At 41.2% G+C, this 17,850-nt stretch overlaps 1 protein-coding gene across 3 annotated transcripts in view; it reads left to right on the top strand.

Annotated features, from left to right (window-relative positions):
- TJP2 (tight junction protein 2) overlaps positions 1-17,850 on the top strand; it is a 63,001-nt gene that overhangs the window by 2,853 nt on the left and 42,298 nt on the right. Inside the window, exon 2 of one of the 3 annotated variants that reach the window (XM_072359419.1) lies at positions 7,461-7,581. Coding sequence is in view for 1 of the 3 variants with exons in the window: in XM_072359418.1 (XP_072215519.1) it covers positions 15,689-15,751 (63 nt within the window). In the remaining 2 variants the exon portion in view is untranslated. Of the gene's footprint in view, positions 1-7,460; positions 7,582-15,551; positions 16,005-17,850 lie in introns of those variants that run through there. The other 2 variants (XM_072359418.1, XM_072359420.1) reach the window with 2 other exon arrangements.

Here is a 17,850-nt window from a genome sequence, read left to right on the forward strand (position 1 = left end):
CAAAAATGCTATGTGATGCGATATTAGGGTCAGTAAGAAGCATGAAAGGAAAAAGGGCAGAAGCCTGTCTGACAGCCTCCTTTGTTCTGATTTTTCCTTTCTGTTTTGTTGTCATTGCATCTTTTGCCCCACCAATTAACAGCTGATTTTTGAGAAATTTATTTCTTCCAAGTACGCATGTTATCTCAGGTGTGGTCTCCATACATGTGAAATAGCAGATGCGGGATCACAGCTTGGAAGTGGCTGTGCTTCCACTGAGCAAAGCAAGAAGTCAGGTAGTTTGGACTTATAGTTTTCCTCACATTGGCTTAGTAATGCTTCTCACAAAATCTTTCCATTATTATTCCCTCACACCAAACTAATTCTTTAACATCAGCCCCTGCTGTGCTGATAAACTGAGCTCAGTAGTGCCTGACTTCATGTTAACCAAAGCTTCTTGTGTTTGTTCAGCCTTTTTTTTTTTTTTTTTTTTTTTTTTTTAAGGGAAATCATTAGAGAAAACCGATAAATCTCCCCTGAATGTCACTGTTGACAGCAAGACTGTCATCTAGCTTGCTCTCTCTGTTCTAACATCTGCTTCATCATCTAGCTCTGCTTAATAGCCAGCAGATTTGACTACTGGTGTCTCTAGCCTCCTTAGCACAACTTTGTATAAGCTGATTCTGAGAATCTCCAGTAACATATGGGCTGCTTGGACGAGGGATGCTCGCTAGGGAGGGGCCAAAAGCAGTTTCATCACTGAAGCTGTGTGAAAGGAGTTTCCAAGTCCTTCTCTTTCTGTGACATTGGCCCCTCACTCTACAAAATCGGAACCTTGATGCTCCTTTACCTCAAGACTGTTTGTAGCTTTACATATGCACTGATTGTTTCCCATACTTCTCTTGTCTGTACAGTCCAAACAAAACACATGTGCTCTGCAGGTTGACGATTGTCAGCTGTTATTATTCTTGTCGCGCAAGAATAAGTGTGTAGGAGAAGACCTTTGGTTTTTCACTTGCTCCAAGACAGAATTCTTTGCTCTGTAGGTGTTGGAGAGATTCTTGTTGTTGAGAGATGAGAAAAAAGGGCTTCTTGCTTTCCAAAAGACTGAAAGCAAGTTTTTTTTCTTCGCTGGGCAATTGTGGTCTCTTTCGGAGTTGAGTCTGAAGTGATCGTGCTTCTGTCATCAGTTTTTACAAGAAGCTTGCTCTATGCCCGGTTAAGAGTACAACTTCTGTTTTCATCTATCAAGGGTTAGAATAAAAGGAAGCTTTTGCTTAAATGTTATAAGTGTTTCTTCAGCGCAGAAAGGAATTTTTTGTCATTTTTCCCTTTCTCCCTGAAACACATCTTGCTTCCCACTGCAATTGAGTCTAAAATTTTTAGAGTGTGAATGAAAATATGCTGACTTCTGAATTGCTCTTGAAAGATCAAAATCACTCCCCCCAGCCTTGTTTGTTTGTTTGTTTCAACTAAGGAAGCACAGAAAAGAATGGAAGACTTGAGACAAATTTAGGAAAACCTAACAATTTTCACGTGTCCTTTTTCCCTCTAGATAGTATATCTTGATGAGACTGTGGCGTATGTTCCAAGTTTTGATATATTGCCACAGTGCGCTGCATCCATTTGTTAGAAATAGGTGATACAGGATGTTCTCGGTTTTGTGCAGAGTAGCAATTACTGTAGAATCCATGGGGAGAAGGTTGGCAGTGTACAAACATATTGAGTAACCAAGTAATCTTTTTAGCTGAACTTCTAGGCAGCTTCTTGATGTTATCTTGTGGATATGGCTGAGGGCCACGAGTTCCTAAAGTTGATACAAATCCTTTTTTTTTTTCTTTTTAGCAGGCTAGTTTTTAGATCAAGTTTGCTCACTTGTATGTATGTGCCCAGTTAGGAAAACTCTGTTGTGTCCTTTCAATAAAATACATTCTTTCTTCCCGAAACAATACAAAGTTGGAAGAAGGGGAGTGGATGACATTCCTTGGCAGGACATAATGGATGAAAGTATCTTTTGTTTGCTCTGCAAAAGTAGACCTTCATTAACAATGGATGTATTATAGAAGCTTTGAATTTCTGTTTCAAATAAAGTTGAAGGAAGCTGACAAACTGTGTCAGCCATTACTTGCTCTAGATAGCCAGAATCAGTCCTTGGAAAGAAGTTATGCTTTCTTGTGTGAGTTTAGTGGTGACCTGTCTGCACAAGGCTAATTGCAGGGCATGTGCTCAGTTAGAATAATTGGTCTTTCCCTAGAGAAACAAAAGGTAGACCAGAGGTGCACTGAATGGTTTTCAGACTTTGCATAGGGCGCTATCTGTGAAAAGCACTTCGGGGAAATTTTTTTTAGAAAGGTCTGTTCCTTAGATCTATGGGGGGAAACTTTAAGGTTAAAAGAGAGATCAGAAAGAAGAACCAGAAGTTTTGAGAAGAAACTGCATTGGTAACAATATTGATAATGAAACTGACTTTGAAGGAAGGTTGGATTTTATCAAAACATTTTTATGTTTAGTAAATTTGGGCATTAACATAGACTATTGCAATTAGAAGGCTCCCAGCAAAGTGGAATGGTAAAAAACAAACAAGCCTGCCTGCTTCCTATCTTTTCCTTTCCTGGTTAGTACTGCTTTTGCAGTAGACCTCCAAAGCTATCAGAAGTCAAGATGCATGCAAGCTTAATGATGTCAGCTGTGCTAAGAGACTTTTAGTAGTACTTCACTTTCTTAAGCTTCTTAATACTTTCTATGCAGATGTTTGCTGTTGTAGTTAAATGCTTTTTTAGACCTGCAGAAGCAATTCATTTCTTAATGTAGTTACTGCATGTTTCACATGTTAATTACTTTTCTTAGTACTCTGCATATTTTCGCTCTGTATTCCTTATAGGTAAGCGTGCAACCCGGGAGGTGAAAACTGAAAGTTTCCCCCTGCTGGTTATTTGTAGTGGTACTCCTTCACTTTAAGATCGCTTAATTTTGCTTTGTTCTTCCAGGACCAGCCCCATAGATTGCCTATTAGTTAGCAGTAGTTCTCTACATGTGCATGTTTGTGTGAACATAACCTTCACATTTGACTAAACGTTTAACACCAAATGTGGGTGATACAGGAGTGTAAGCAGCAAAGGACCTGACAATTGTCATACAAAGAAGCTGTTGTTGAGCTGAGTCATTTACAATATAAATAATGAAAAACTATAGTTTTTTATCTTAGAGGTTTATAAATGCAACATGAAGCCATCCCAACAGAAATACAGATGTGCTCAGTAATAATAGAGAATAGCACACGATGTGCGGGAGTTGTAGCTAAAGTCTTTAGAAGGGCCTCTTGTCCCACCTGTTCTTTTAGCATTTCCATTTAAATATTATGCACCTGTGTAGTAATGTAGGATAAAATTACACAATAACATTTATATTTACCATGTTGGGGTCTGAATAGCATTAGAGCAGTTCCTTAGTTGGCATTTCTGCACTCAGGTAAGTCTACTGCGGTTTGAAGGTGCTGCAGCATTTCTGACACATTGCTCGTATCTCAATTTCTGCATCATCTCCACCTTTCTAGGTACTACCTGGGGCCACCTACCTCACAGCTTAAACAATTTTGTTATACTAAGTGGCCTCTGGCACTGTGTGAGGCACAACAGAATGACTAGTGGGTATCCTAAAAGAGTCTTTAGCTTTCTTAATTCCGTCACAAGTCAAGTAAGGGAAAGTTTTTAGACAGTTTAGATCTCACTTCCAATGTTTTCTTGGCGCTGAGGAGAAAAATTGGGGGAAAAATAAAACACCTGTTTGTCATCCCCAGTGTTTTAAAAAAAAAAAAAAAAAAAGAAAAGAAAAAAAAAAGTTTTAAGTTTTCAGTGCAGTTCTCTGTCATTTGAAGAGAAGTTACCTAGTGTTCCATTAGTGCTTGGAAGATTATAGGCAGCAGAGATTTAGCAAGGGATTAGTCAATTGGAGAGTGTGCATTATCCGGCCAGGCTTAGAACCGTGATTGTCTCTTCAATCATTTTCATTAGTGTCTTATTCAAAGATCGAATTATGTAACAATGACGTTTCAGGGGAATCCGGTAGGAGTTTTTCTTTGTGTTGTTGCTGTTGTTGTTTTCTCTCTTGCTAACTCTCCAAGCCTGGGAGAGTGGGGAGAAAACATTATTTCTATGCTTCAAACTTGCAGCATGTTTTGCAAAACAGCAGTTCAGATAAGTGAAGAGGCATGACTTCAGCTGCAGACTCTGCATTTGGATGATAACTTAGCTGCTGAGAGAGGCAGGATGCGCTACAAGAAATATATTACTATTCTAGAAGCAGCAATAGGAATCACTCCCCTTAACAAGAGGGAGCTGCTTCCTGAGGGTAGACATGCAAACCTGTGGCAACATCCAGGGTAAGTGTGAAAATGTTATCATGGAAAAACAACAGGAAAACCTGTGCTCACCTTGCAGTTTGAGAACGTTTCGATAGAAAAGAAGTGTGTTGTTCAAACAGGTAATCTTTTTGTCATACCTTCAGTGCAGTCTCTCCTGCAAGCATAGTAAAACGTGGTTTTGTTAGAGATTTCTGTGTTCTTCTTGTCCCTGGCTACCGGAATAATCAGATGCTACTCCTACGTGAGGAATTTGCTCAAGAACAGAATGAAATTGAGATAGTTGCCGTTTTACATTTGCTGCTTTTACTGCTAAATCTGCTTTGTGTGTGTCTGTCCACTCCCCAGACTGCCCTTTTTGAGAAAATATGCACTCTACTTTTATCCATGGGAGAACTAACAGTTTCTAAAAGTGGAAAAGAAAAACACTTTTCCACATGTGTGCATCTTTCCTTCTCTGCTGTGAAGCAAGAGTTCCTTATACCTAAGAGTGCTGTTTTACTGAAGGAAAGTTTTAGTTACTAAAAGATAAATTAGCGAAGACTGCTAAATGTTCAATCTGTGAAATGGAGAGCATTTAAAGACAATACAGAATGCTTCCTTCTGGCACACAACTCAGTATTAGGTTTCAGAAACACTTGTTCATTGGCATTGCCCTCAAAAACTGAAAGGGACACTGATTATTTTTCTAGCCCACCTGTCCCTCTACAAGTAGTCTTAATGGATGGGCATCTTCACAGCCCTTCTGGTCCCTCACTTTCTGGTCAGAATGTTGCCTTGTTTCAAGCATAGCACAGAATGTGTGAGGCTTTTGTTCATGAGTAATGATGAGTAAGTGGCTTGGGATAGTTTTGTGTAAGCAAGACTTCAAAGACTGAAGTAAAATGTGAATATTAATCTATGACTGATGCACGTTTATTCTGTAATTTTTTCTGCAAGAGCACCTCCTCTAATGGTGACACAGAAAACAACTACAACCCAAAGCATGAGATGATTTTTCAGTTGTACCACCAAGCCCATAACAAGTAGTCTAGTAGATACATCAATGCCAACAGTTCCCAAACTTAGTTTTGCAAGTTTTTTCCTATGTTTCTGATATTGTACTGAAAAGTAGTTAGGGTTCTTGCTGTTGTTGCTAAATTTTGCCTGTTAAAAGGGATTGTTAGTACAGTGTATTTGGACATGGGACAGTGTAGTGTCCTAGTCTCTGACTTCCTTTGATTGTTCGTGTGTGTTATCTACAAACCAATCTCTTTGAATTTTACAGCTGCTCTTCATATGTTGATGAAGGTTTTATATGATTGCTCTTGATGCACTGAGGAATTGTGTTGGAAAGCACTGGTATATTCTTGCAGAATTCCTCTTTGTTTTCAAGAGAGCTTGTTTGGCCAGAGATGCAGCTTGAAACAAGCAGTCCAAAAATGAAACTAGCTAATTGCAGCTTCCATTATTTTTTGTTCTGTGACTCAAACTTGGCTTGCTTTCATCTACTACTGTGTATCAATGTAAAAGAGACAATTTCCAGTGTTCTTAATCAGGCATCTCCCTCCTTTCACAGAGATTTAGTTGATACAATTGTCGTTTACACTTGGAATTCCAAGCTGTTTAAGATGTATTTGGATTACATCTGGATTTGCTATTCTGACTGCTTCACAAAAGCAGAAGGGCTGTTGTCACTGAACTAAGGTAGGGATCCTGTTGTAATTTCATTGAATGCTTCAGGGAGCTGAGGACTGGTAACCAATAATTGCTGCAACGTAAAAGAACTTCGAGAAAAGAAACACTGATCTTTTCATAGTTGTGGACAGCTTATTCTATACAACAGGATTAAGCAAATTAATAACTCAGTTTGTTAACATCAGCTTATTGCTCAACTTCTGTCAGGTTCACGTCAGGAAAACGTCAAAATAAGCATTTTGAAGGAGTGTGTGCATGTAAATTTACATCATAAAACAGTTTCCAAAAGCCAATACTGAATGTTAGGTGTAGAGGTCCCTATCTGGTGTTTGCTCACTGTGCAAACTCGGGTGCTTTCTTCCTTTTCTCCACTTAATTATTTTCTAAGATAAAAATTAGCATTAGAGTATGGTGCCAGCTCCAATACTATTACCTGGAAGTTTTGAAAGGAAAATATATTATTTTGCTAAGGCAATGATTTGCATTTTCACATTTCTTTGCGGAAGTAGCTAGGGATTATTAACCTAAGAAACCCATAGAAATCTAATAAACCTTTAGTTAAAGAAAACAAAAACAAACACAACAACCAATCAACTACCATGCTTGCACTACTTCTCTAGGGAAGTCTGACTGTATCTTTGAAGGTGTCAACGGGAGACAGTGGGATGCTTTGGAAACTGCCCTTTGAGAAGAATTAAGGCAATTAAGAAGTATTGAGGGGGTTAAATTATAACCACTGATCTTCTATTTCTGTTAAGAGTTTGCCCATCACTGTAGTCAAACTATTCATTTTTCTGTTCTCCTGCATAAGGTACTGAAGGGCTACGACAAGGGGTGGGGAGAGGAGGAGCACCCTAACAGAGTGCTGAATGGCAGTGAAAATACTGCTTGTGCAAAGGGAGGTTAATGGAGCCCCAAGAGGGGCTGAGCAGTCCCAAGCAGGGAAAGGAGTAGGCAGTGAGGATGCAGCTGGCAGGTGGAGCTGTTAAATTAGCAGGTGAAGTAACTGAAATACATGTATTTGTTTTTACTGAGGTTGTGCTCAAGATAGAATGCTGTTACTAGTAAAACTCTGTACAGAGTAGGTCAAAATTAAAAGCCAAAATGCCTTGTGGGGAGTACAAGAGCAAGAAATGGAAAATGACTGCACTTCTTGTCTGTTTTGCTTGCAAAAATGCCTTGTTCCCTTACTTGCAGGCCTGTGTGGTTGCTTGATGAGGGTCAGTGCTTGACTTGAAGTTTGTAGTGCTGCTGCAAGTGTGTATATTTGTGGGTGTCTCCTTTGTTTGAGGACTGTTTCAACCTGACTGCTAGGGAAGCTAAAGCATGCCAAACTAACCAGGAAAATACATTTTATAACTTCTTTATCTCAAGGACTTAAGTGTTCCAGGCTTCCAATCACTCTCTCGTGATTGTACATAATTAAAATTGGACTTTGTTTTTTCAGGGAACAAACTACTGCACTGCCGTCTCCTTGTGAGTGGGACTGGGAGCACCGCTGTACGGCACGCACAAAGTATTTCACTGCAAACAGACCAAAGCTCTCAAAAATCAACGTTCCTCACAAGGTACTGCTCAAGTTATGTCGGTTAGAACCACTCATTGGTTTGAAATGATGATTTTTTTTTTTTTTTTCTTGCGTGCTATTTATACTGTTCATTCTTTTAGCTGTGTTTTTAAAAGGCTTAATGACGCTGTATTCAACAGAGTAATACACTGAAACAGAACTAGTTCTTCTGGATTTCTCTGGTGACTTAGAATGAACACATGCAGGTTTGCTGAGAGCTTGATGATGTCTAACAGGGCTGAAGAGGAGAGACTTGTGCAGTGAACTGAAAATTGTGCTAAAATTATGTAAATAATCACGCACAGGCCTGGACTAGTCTGTCTCTTTGCTAAACATTGGAAAAGAATGGATTTACTCTATGGTTGTGTCTTCAGCAAATATAAATATTCAGCATGTGTTTAGGAATAAATAAGCTACTTTAAGCACAAAGGGTAGTATTAATGAGAATTGCTTAGTGACTCAGTACTGAATCCTGAGAAACAAAATAGCCACACGCAGAGAGAGTTGTTTTGCTGCATATTTTTGTATAGTACATCATTAAGGTAAATATAATCCTTTTGGCTTCTTAACCTTGCAATTGAAGCCTTTTCTCAAGTGCTTTCAGAGAGAATATGAAAAGTCTGCTTAGTTTTTTCTAAGTCATTGGCAGATGACAATTTTAAGAGAGCAAATGATCTGTATGCTGGTATTGCAAAACTACAGATTGATTTACCTTTCATTATTGAGAGATGGATAGCTGTGGGTGGTTTAGTAATTTATTTGGGGATGTGGGCATCAGTTACCCTGTCTAGTTTGTGATACACATGGGTCGCTTTGAAAGTAATGCCTTCTATTTATTGCCATGGAAACTACGCAAAGAACGCAATGACACAGTTTGATAGAGTAAATAGAAAACACTGTTTTTCAACATAGTTCACCACCATTAGCCATGCATTTTTGCCAGCAGTGAGCAAGAGCGTGCACTCCATGCTCATAAAAATCTGCATGGCCATAATGTGGTTTGTCTTGCCCGCTGCTTCACTGTGCTCACATCTACTCTTTAGTCTCCATAGACATTCAGCAAGTGTTGATGAATGTATTGGGTGCCATAATTTCTGCATGGAGGAATTCAGTGACAGACTTTTGCCTCGTCTGCACTTCTGTTTCAGACGTTGTTCTGTCAGAGTGCCGCTCTGCTGCCATCTGTCACACTCAACAACGTGTAATGGAATGCTGGTGGGAAAGGCTGTACCACCAACATCCACCTCTGACATTGTGGTCCAACATAATCAAACAGGAGACAGTAATTTTGGAGCAGCCCTGATATTTAACCAAAGCCAATGAAAAGACATGATAGAAAGACTATGAAAAAATAAGATGTCATTATATAAAATAACAAACAAGCAAGCCCTGTTTTCATAGGAAACTATGTGGCAGAAAACATGATGTGAGAATGTCAGTGAAGTGTAGATAGGCCGGAATGTCCCAGTTGGGCTCTCTAGGAGACTCTCTGGCAAGGTTTCCTTGAGCTGAAAAACTTCCACGTTGTATGGTATGCAAACCTTACATCAGGGAATTTGGATACTAGCAAACCCAACTCAGTGAAAAATTCCAGGGTCATTTAAACACTAGAAAAGGATGCTTCAGAAGTTGTGTCCAGCCACCCAGCTTGAGACCTAGTAAGAGTTATAGGACTGGAAAGGGAATGATTAAGGTGGATGTTTCCATCTGCTTTCTCTCTGATGGCTCTGCTCTCTATTCTCCCTCATACTCTCAGCTGCCTGTTTCAGTCTTTCCTGAAGAGGAGCTCCCAGAAGTAGGTAGAGTACCCTTCAGTGGGAAGTTTGCCAGTATAAATAATATAGAAAGAGTAAGAACTTTGAAGCAGAGCTTTAGTGCACTGAAGGACTGACTCAGCTGTAGAACTGTTATCTGGAGCTTTGCTTTTTAAAGTAAGCTCTGTATTAGGAAAAATGAGAAAGAATGCTCTGCATACGTTACAGTTTGTGCATTCTCCGTATTCTTTTGTATGTTCTAAATAAGTGTAATGATCTCCATGAGAATGGGATCTTTGTTTTCTTTACTGTGCTACCTTAATTAATTTGTGCTATAATAATTGATTACCATGGTAAAGTTTTTGATGTTGTAAGGGCTTATCTTGTATTGAAGGAGAGCAAATAAATTGCTTCAAGCAGAATATTGTTTCACTGCTTTGCAAGGAGCGGTCAAGAAACACAAAAGAGAGAGAGGAATGATTGAGAAATAAGCAAAATGAATGTTCAACCAGATTGTGCCCATGTCGCTCCTGCATAAAATGGACGAGTTCAGTGTGAAGAAGAGGTCCTTCTGAGTGTTGATAAGCACCTTTGTATGATATTTGAGGGGAAAACGTGTGCAAACTTGTTGGGATTTGTTTTAAATACTTTTTTTTTTAATGCTTTTATAGCTTCTAAAATTAACAGACGGGAAAGCATGCATGCCAGAGGAGGTTGTTCTAATGTTACTTACTCTGCTGGTGAATTGATTTTTATCATGAGAGAAAAGATTTCAGGTAGAGCCCTTGCTAAATCCCTGTCTCATGTTCTAGATTATGTCCCACTATTACATTTGGTTATCCATGTACTTTAAAACATTGCAGATGCAGATGTGCTTAGAATAAACATGTTTAAGATAGATAGAGGCTGTATTTCTACATTCATTCCACTGTCATTTTTTCTTATTACCGGTTATCAAATGCCTCAGCTTGTTCTTGTGCTGCTGTTTTGTTTTTTACTTTATTTATCAAAAAATAAAGGAAAGGGGCGTAGAGATGCTACCTATCTTTATGCTCATCTATATACTAATTCACACATTCTTTGTGAAGATGCAGCAACAATGATGAAACAAGCAGTGTCTTGCTGTTTTTCAGCAGAATGAACATCTGAAATCTTTGTGTGAGATCTAGTAGACTTGGTGACCAAAAAGAATCAAACTATTGAGAAAAATATGCTATATATTACAGTCTTTCCTACTATTAATTTATGTAGTGCTCTTCCTTAGTTGTTCATCATTTAACATCTGTCATGATATACTTTTTCCTGCTTTTGTGACTATGAAATTAATTAGCTGAAACTGTGTGGCTTCATGCTCCGAATCTAACAACATCTTTTGTGAAATATCTCAATCTGTATGTCTAGGTAGTAAAAATAAATAAATAAAATAAAATCCCTTGTAAAGGTCAGAGGATGTGGTCAAGTGAGCCATAAGGAGGTTTGTACTGGTTGTTGCCTCAGAAAAAAATGCATGTGAAGCATGGGATATGCTTATGCTGGGCTGTGTTTCTTACAGGAAAACCTTTGCTTTCTGAATTAACAATCTGGGAGTTGCTGCTTTTCAATATGGAAAGCATGTATATTTGTGCATCCTTAGAGGGCAGTATTACAGACCTTACAAGCTGCCTATCAAAATCTTTTTGCAGTGTATCACAAGCTGTACTTTGGAAGCAGAGACAAGGGGCAAGATGATGAATGTGGTGCCCTGCTTTATGCTGGCACTAGCATTTGGGTCATATGGTAGCTCAGGAATGATGGAGTCACTCATGTGGAAAGGAACCCGATTTCTATCCTAGCCTCTTCACCAGCCCAAGGTCACTGGGTTGTTTGGGCCTTTGCCCAGCTGGGGTTCAGAAAGCTCCCAGGTCAGAGACAGCAGAGCTTCTCTGTATCCATGACTTGGCTATTTCCATGGGGGAAAAAAACAATTCTCCTTACTTCCATTCTGAACCTCTCTTGTTTGAGCTTTTGTCTGCATTCTCCTGCTGTGCACTACAGTAAGGTGCTGTCTTGCATCTCCTTGATATCCTCTTGTCAGTGCTGATGGGCTGCTGTTTGGTTCCCCTGCACTTATCCTTTCTGCAGGCTGAATAATCTTCCTGTTGCAGGGTCAGTGCTCCAGTCCCCACCATCTTGGTGGTCCTCCATTGGTTTCACATTTGCACACAGTAACATCTATGAAGATGGCATTTATAGCTTTTCCAGTCCCTCCAAGACAGATTGAAATTACTGTACCATTCACGTGCCTTCACTGCAGTGTGGAACTGTGTGTTTGAACCATATGTATGCCCTGAGCAGTTAGAGAGTCAGAGGTCAGCTACCTACACATCCTCTAATCCTGAAGGTTGAGTCTGTTAGGGCCTAGCTCGCTATATAAAGAAGCGGACATAATTGGATTTATGAATCATTTAAGTAGGACTGGGCTGACTGATTTGTGTAATTTTGCAGGCTGATGACAAAAAGCAGTCTAAAGAGATTGGAAGGGAAAGGGGAAAGGCTGTTTGGCAACATGGTATTTTTAGAAACTTCTACAGTGCTTTTCGTCAGAAGATCACAAACACTTGCTTAGAAACAAAGGCAAAACTGATGTGTGTGTTCAGACAGTTCAACAGCTGGACTAGCAACCTGCATTCCTAGTCTCTTACTGAAATCAGTTCCCAGCTCTGTAAAGTTACTAGTGCTGTCTAGAGCTATAAGTGTTAAATTCCAGCATTTAAAAAATAACTAAATAGGCATGATTATCAGAGGAACTAGTTAAAAGGCTCAGTTGGAGGTGTGGATGGGGCAGGAAGAAGTAGTGAGCACCTGCATCTCAACACTGTGCTGCAGGCAAATTGCTGAACAGTCTTGCTTGATTGGCAGGAGTAACCATGAGAGGCAGCTGCATGTTTAAATTTGCATCCCACAGTGTAATGTTAAATGGATAGTGCTGGTGCTGGAAGCAGCACAACGACTGCATTCACAGTAGCATTAGATAATTTATGGAATACATCTTAGGTTTTGCATAACTCAAGCTGCAGCAAGCTCTCTCTTTAAATTAATTAATCTACATGGACTGTAGCAAATGGTGTCTACCTTGATTACTTAAGCAGAAAGTCTCATTGGGAGATGCGATCACTGGAAATTATTTGCATGCATGCATCTTACACAGTTAATGATGATAAGATATTCTACGAAAGTTCATCGTAAAATCTCTAAACATCTACATAACATTTCATGAAATCCCTGTATATCATACTGCTTTGTACAGTTATTGCACATGCAGAACTGCTGTCCCTAAACACTTACGAGGACAGAGCTGCACATTTTTAGCCGATTTTGACATGGTAACAAGACTTTTGTCTCCGTGAAACAGTATCCTTTGGAAGACTGGCTTCAATTGTACCCCGCATCTTCCATTTCAAAGGGAGGGAGGGAAAAGTGAAGGCAGCTCTTCCTTCAGACACTCACTCTTGGGTGTGTGGAGACCTGCACAGGCAGAACAGACAATCCTTCTGGGTTTCTGGCCCCTCTTCTGCTTTGTTGCTGTCCTAGGCAAGTTTTGGCTAGACTGTCGGTCTTCTGTGTAAATCATTTTATAATCCACTGGGCAGAGTCTTCTTGACTTCTGTATCTAATCTAGGATGTATCTGATTATTCACTTAAAGATGTGCTTGTGTGAGCTGTAGTTCAGGAGGTTCTTTTATTTATTCTTTCCTCCCTTTCTTCCCTGCAGCTTGCAAGGCAAGAGAATAGGGATGCTATCCTCTAATGCAATAGCTGTAAGGTGAATTGTGTACCTTACTTACCTGCTCTCCTTTTCCTGTAGGAATGCTGTAACTTGTGGTGCTAGGGATGTTCCTGCAGTTCTTATCGCTGATCTGACTGCTGTACTTTATCCTTGCACTTCTGGTTTCATCAGCATCATCCTCCCCTCTTAAAGCCAAACAACATGCTGCATTGGGGTGATAGGCTGGTCAAAGGAAAGAAAGTACCCAAAAGCCTCAAAGTCTGTTCTCTGCAGACTAACTGCAGGATGAGTAACTTGTAAATTGTGATTGCACTGATTGTCACATCAATCTGTCACATTGGTATGAGCATCTGGAAACTTTGCTAAGCTCATGTGAGCCTGAGCATCAGGAGTCACGGCTCAGGTTTTCAAGTGACAGTTATCTGCCTGTTGTGGCAGACCAGCTGTTTGACTTGAAAAAATAAATATAAAAGCAGAAAAGGTTAAATGCACACTGTGCTTTTATGGGGAAACATAGGAAATAAAAGCCCAAATGAATTATTTTCCATGTGTTATTACAGGAAAGTGAATGGAATTAACTGATAGGCACTTCCTAGGTGATGACTTGTGTTAAGGAATTAAAAGCAAGTCTGTTTTGCTTGCATAACTGTGGTCAGTTCCTGCATTTGTACTGCATTTACCTCAGGCTAGCTAAGTATGTTAACTTTGGCTGCAGCCTTACAGCTCAAGGAAGCACAGTCTGATAACCTCACAGTTAGTGATAATGCCATGTGGCTCTGATAAAGTTGTAAAACTTGCTTAATTGAGGCTTTAGGCCAAATTACAGCTCTTACCTGGAATGAGAAGTAATCCTCCTCTGTCTGATAGGCTTAGATTGCTTCTGTGGTTGCTACCTACACTCCACAGAAGGCTGCATCAAAAGAGGATGCTGGGAATGCTGGCTTTTCTTCCTCTGCCAGAGCCTTTTGGAGGGAGGTGTTTGCAGGAGGCTGGTTCTCTACATTTTGCAGCCACGTAGTATCTGCATGTTAAGAATGCATTAGTGGGGATCTGATGACTTCTCCTTTCCCTGTTTCACCTTGTGTCTGGCAGCTGCTCTTTTAAGAATAACAACAAGAAAACAAACAAACAAACAAAAAACTACTGCTCTGAGGCTGAAAAACAAAAATTATTCTTGCTTTTAAAAGTATCTCCTCAAATGCAGCAAAATCCTACTGTATCCTAGCAAAGCAAAACATGGACCATGTTGTTTTCCTTATGTCCTGTTTTCTCAGGGAGGTGAGCACTGGGCAGAGTCTTTTTCTGCTGAAGCAATGTCAAGTGCTGATATTCCCAGACTGTGCTGGCTCCTTGGAAGGATGTCTTTAATTTCAGTGAAGGGTAGAAGTGCTCAGTGCTGCCTAGCATGGCAGCTGGTTTGCCTTTCCCTGCTGTGCCTCATTTGGCTGTTGAGGCCAGGTGCTATTCTGGCATCTCAAACTACAGAATGCCATTTATAAGAGGACACTGTCTTCTGTTCTTCAACTTTCCTAGTGGTCTTGATGTTCTGTCGTATGCCAGGCTGCTAGTATTGCAAGAAAAGTTGGATGATATCTCTGCTTTATAAAACTGTGGGGAGAAATGAGATGAAAGTTCATGGCTTGGCATACGTCTGAATTTTTCTCTCCAGGTTTGGGAGCAGGCCATACAAAGCAACACGCTGTTTAACTTCCTTTTTAAATGCTATGGCTTAAGAACGTTCTTCCCCATGAGTTCCTCCTCGTTCTGTATTTCTTCCTTCCAATAGAAGATCCCAGTATTGACTCATTCACCCCAAATAAAGCAACCCGAGGGAGACAGTGGCACGAGGGAAAGAAGCTGTGTTTAACACAACCGTGTGGTTGAACTTCTGCCAGTCTGCTTTTTTGTGCTTTCCGTGCCCAGTCAGTTGTTCAAGCCTCTGCCACTATGGTCACCTCTACATCAGTGCTGTGTAATGATGGCCTCAGAACCAAGATGGTTATCTCAGCCTCTGAATTAACTGCAGCGCTGTTGAGTTGGAGACAGAAGTGGAAATCCTGCTTGGTGTTGGGAAGGCACCCGATGGATGCTGAGGGCCTGGGAAGTTGTCAGGGTGTGGCCATTCCTTCCAACACCACACATACCGAGGAGGTGGGTGCCTTTCTGTCGGGTGATGCTGCAGGTGCCATCCCACAGCTCCTTACTGCTCTCAGAGGTCCCACCCAGGGCATCTCCCTGGTCTGTCCCGTGACAGGCGTCAGCTACTAGCCGCTGCCAAGGGCAAGAAGACAAGAAATATTTTTGTAAACGGAGAATAACAATTCTTTTCATCCCGGGGAGAATGATAACGTCTCCTCGCCTCCCCGGGGCCGCCGCAGCCGGATTGGCTGTGCAGGGCTGCGGGCGGCCGTGCGCCGGCGGGACAAAGTCGCTCTGTGGGGGCTCCTCACTGCCGCCTTTGTCCCTGCGGGGCTCCGGCCGCCCCCCACCGCCGCCCCTCCCTCGGGTCGGGCTCCCTCCGGCCCTTCCCGGGCAGCGGGGGAGAAGCACAGCGGTCCGGCCGTTAGCGCCCAGGAGGCGATGTTACTATGGGAGCGACGCAGGGCTCCGCCGGCAGCGAACCGCCAGGGCCCGCGGGGGAGGCGGAGCAGGTCGGTAGCCTCCCCGCGACCCCGGGGCGGGCGCGAGGCTGTGGGAAGCGCCAGGCTGCGGGCAGCGTGCCTCTGTGGCCGTGGGGGCCCGTGGGTGCCGTGGTTGGCAGGTGGGGTCCACCCACCAGAGCTGTGCAGGGCCGTGCTGAAGCCAAGGGGCTGTGGAAGTCTTGTGTTGTTTTTGGGGATGCTGAAGTGAGGGAGGAAACTGTGCGAAACAGGCTTCTTGTTTGGGGTTTCTGGAAGAATTACAGTTAAGTATGCATGCGTACGTTTCTGTGTGCTAACCGTAACAAGTCCTGTGGGGCTTATGGGTATTCGTTAGCCTAGAGTGAGCTACCTGTTGGTATTTTGTGTGTTTATTAAGAACAACAACAACAAAAGCCCGATGGAAGGGGTTTCCTGGTCAGTCTGCGTAACTGTGTTCCTCTTCTGTTCCATCCGTCTTGTTCTGGCGGTCTTCCTCATCTACTGCATGTGGCTATTTTGTCTCTTCTGGATCCATCTTGCAGGCTCTTTGATGTGGGGCCCTCGTTTCTCAACCACTTCTGTTACATCTAATCAGTACTGCAATCATGTGGTCCTGCGGAGGCAGGCTGAAGTCCCCATGCTGCTGGGCTGGTGACCTGCCGCACAGGGGTCTCAGTGAGGATGCAGCTGAAGCGTATTGATGTGAGGAGAGCTGAGATGCTTATGCTATGCAATTGCCATTTTTAAATTTTTATTTTATTATATTTTATTTTATTTTATTTTTGAAGTGTGGATTGCGTGGTTATCTTGAGTGATTTCTTCAACTGCTTTAAGTTTTGCCTTTCATGTGAACGAGTGAAGGACTAGGAACAAAATGGTTAGGATGCAGGTTCCTTTTGTGTTGCAGCTGTGAGCCCTAGAGAGTTTGGAAGTAGGCTGTGTTGGCTGTGAGTTCTGTGGCAACACCTGTATTAACAGAAAAGGGAGTTCTGTCTCATCTTCCTTCCCACTTGAGATGGCAAGGAAGGTAATGTTTCTTATGTGTGCTGAACTTTGGTGGGGACATATTGTCAGTGTGGCTCCCCCAGTGACTGTGTTTCTCATGTTAAAGTTATTGAAGTCCACTGTTATCTTTCTTTTATAAAGAAGACTGTTCAGTATTTTATAGAAAAAGACATTAAAATGATCTGGTGAGACATGACAGCTATGATTTCCCAGTTTTTTGTTTTGTTTTGGTGTTGTTTTTTTTTAGTGGTGCTGTTCAGACAATATGAAGTTTATGACTTCGGTTCTAGGAATTCTGTTTTTCACAGCTTGTGGTTGGAACTGTAAGACAAATGTGGATTCAGCTGATACTCAAAACAGTTTTATAGTCCTTCGTGTACCAGTAAGTAGTAAGTTGCAGCATTTTCCTTGGAAGCTAATGTATCTGATGCCACAGAACTCTTTTTTTCAATTGATGTCAACTGTATTTGGTGCATAGGCCAAATGATGAAGTGGAATTCAAAGCTGTGTTTAAAGTGTAAACTAATTTAAAATCACTTCATATTTTGCAACTGCATTTGGAATGTATTTCTTGCCATCAAAATGCAGAACTCTCCTGGAATTTTGTGTGATCTGTGGTCACAGACCAGTACTGCCTAGAGGCAGGGTTATATTCCTGAATATATCTTAGCTGAATTGTACAGTGGAAGCTAATACTTAAACACAGTTACTCTTGATATTGTGTAAGAATAAAATATCATCTAACTTAGTAGACAGTAAGGGATATACCTTAATGAATGCTCCCAGGCATCTCTATCTAGTAACGTGAAATAAAATAAAGATAAAAATGCTCCTTCAAGGCCTACAGTGCTAGCTGTTAATTCTGTAGATAGGTGGTCATCAGCAGCTTCCAAGGTGTGCGTGTTTGTGCCTTCTGTCATGCCCTGTTAAGCAGAGAGTGGTACCTTTATGTATTCTGTTGGTGGAGTCTCTAGAGTTGATTAACAGAACTTAATATTTTTTAACTGTTATTTAGTTACATGTGTCTTTAAAAAAAAGAAAACGACACAACAAAACAACATAAATAAAATACAGTATCCAAAAAGGAAAGCTTTGCAAAACCCCCTCTTATGCAACTAAGAGAT

The sequence above is a fragment of the Excalfactoria chinensis genome, chromosome Z (assembly GCF_039878825.1).
Source record: "Excalfactoria chinensis isolate bCotChi1 chromosome Z, bCotChi1.hap2, whole genome shotgun sequence".
NCBI classification, from domain to species: domain Eukaryota; kingdom Metazoa; phylum Chordata; class Aves; order Galliformes; family Phasianidae; genus Excalfactoria; species Excalfactoria chinensis.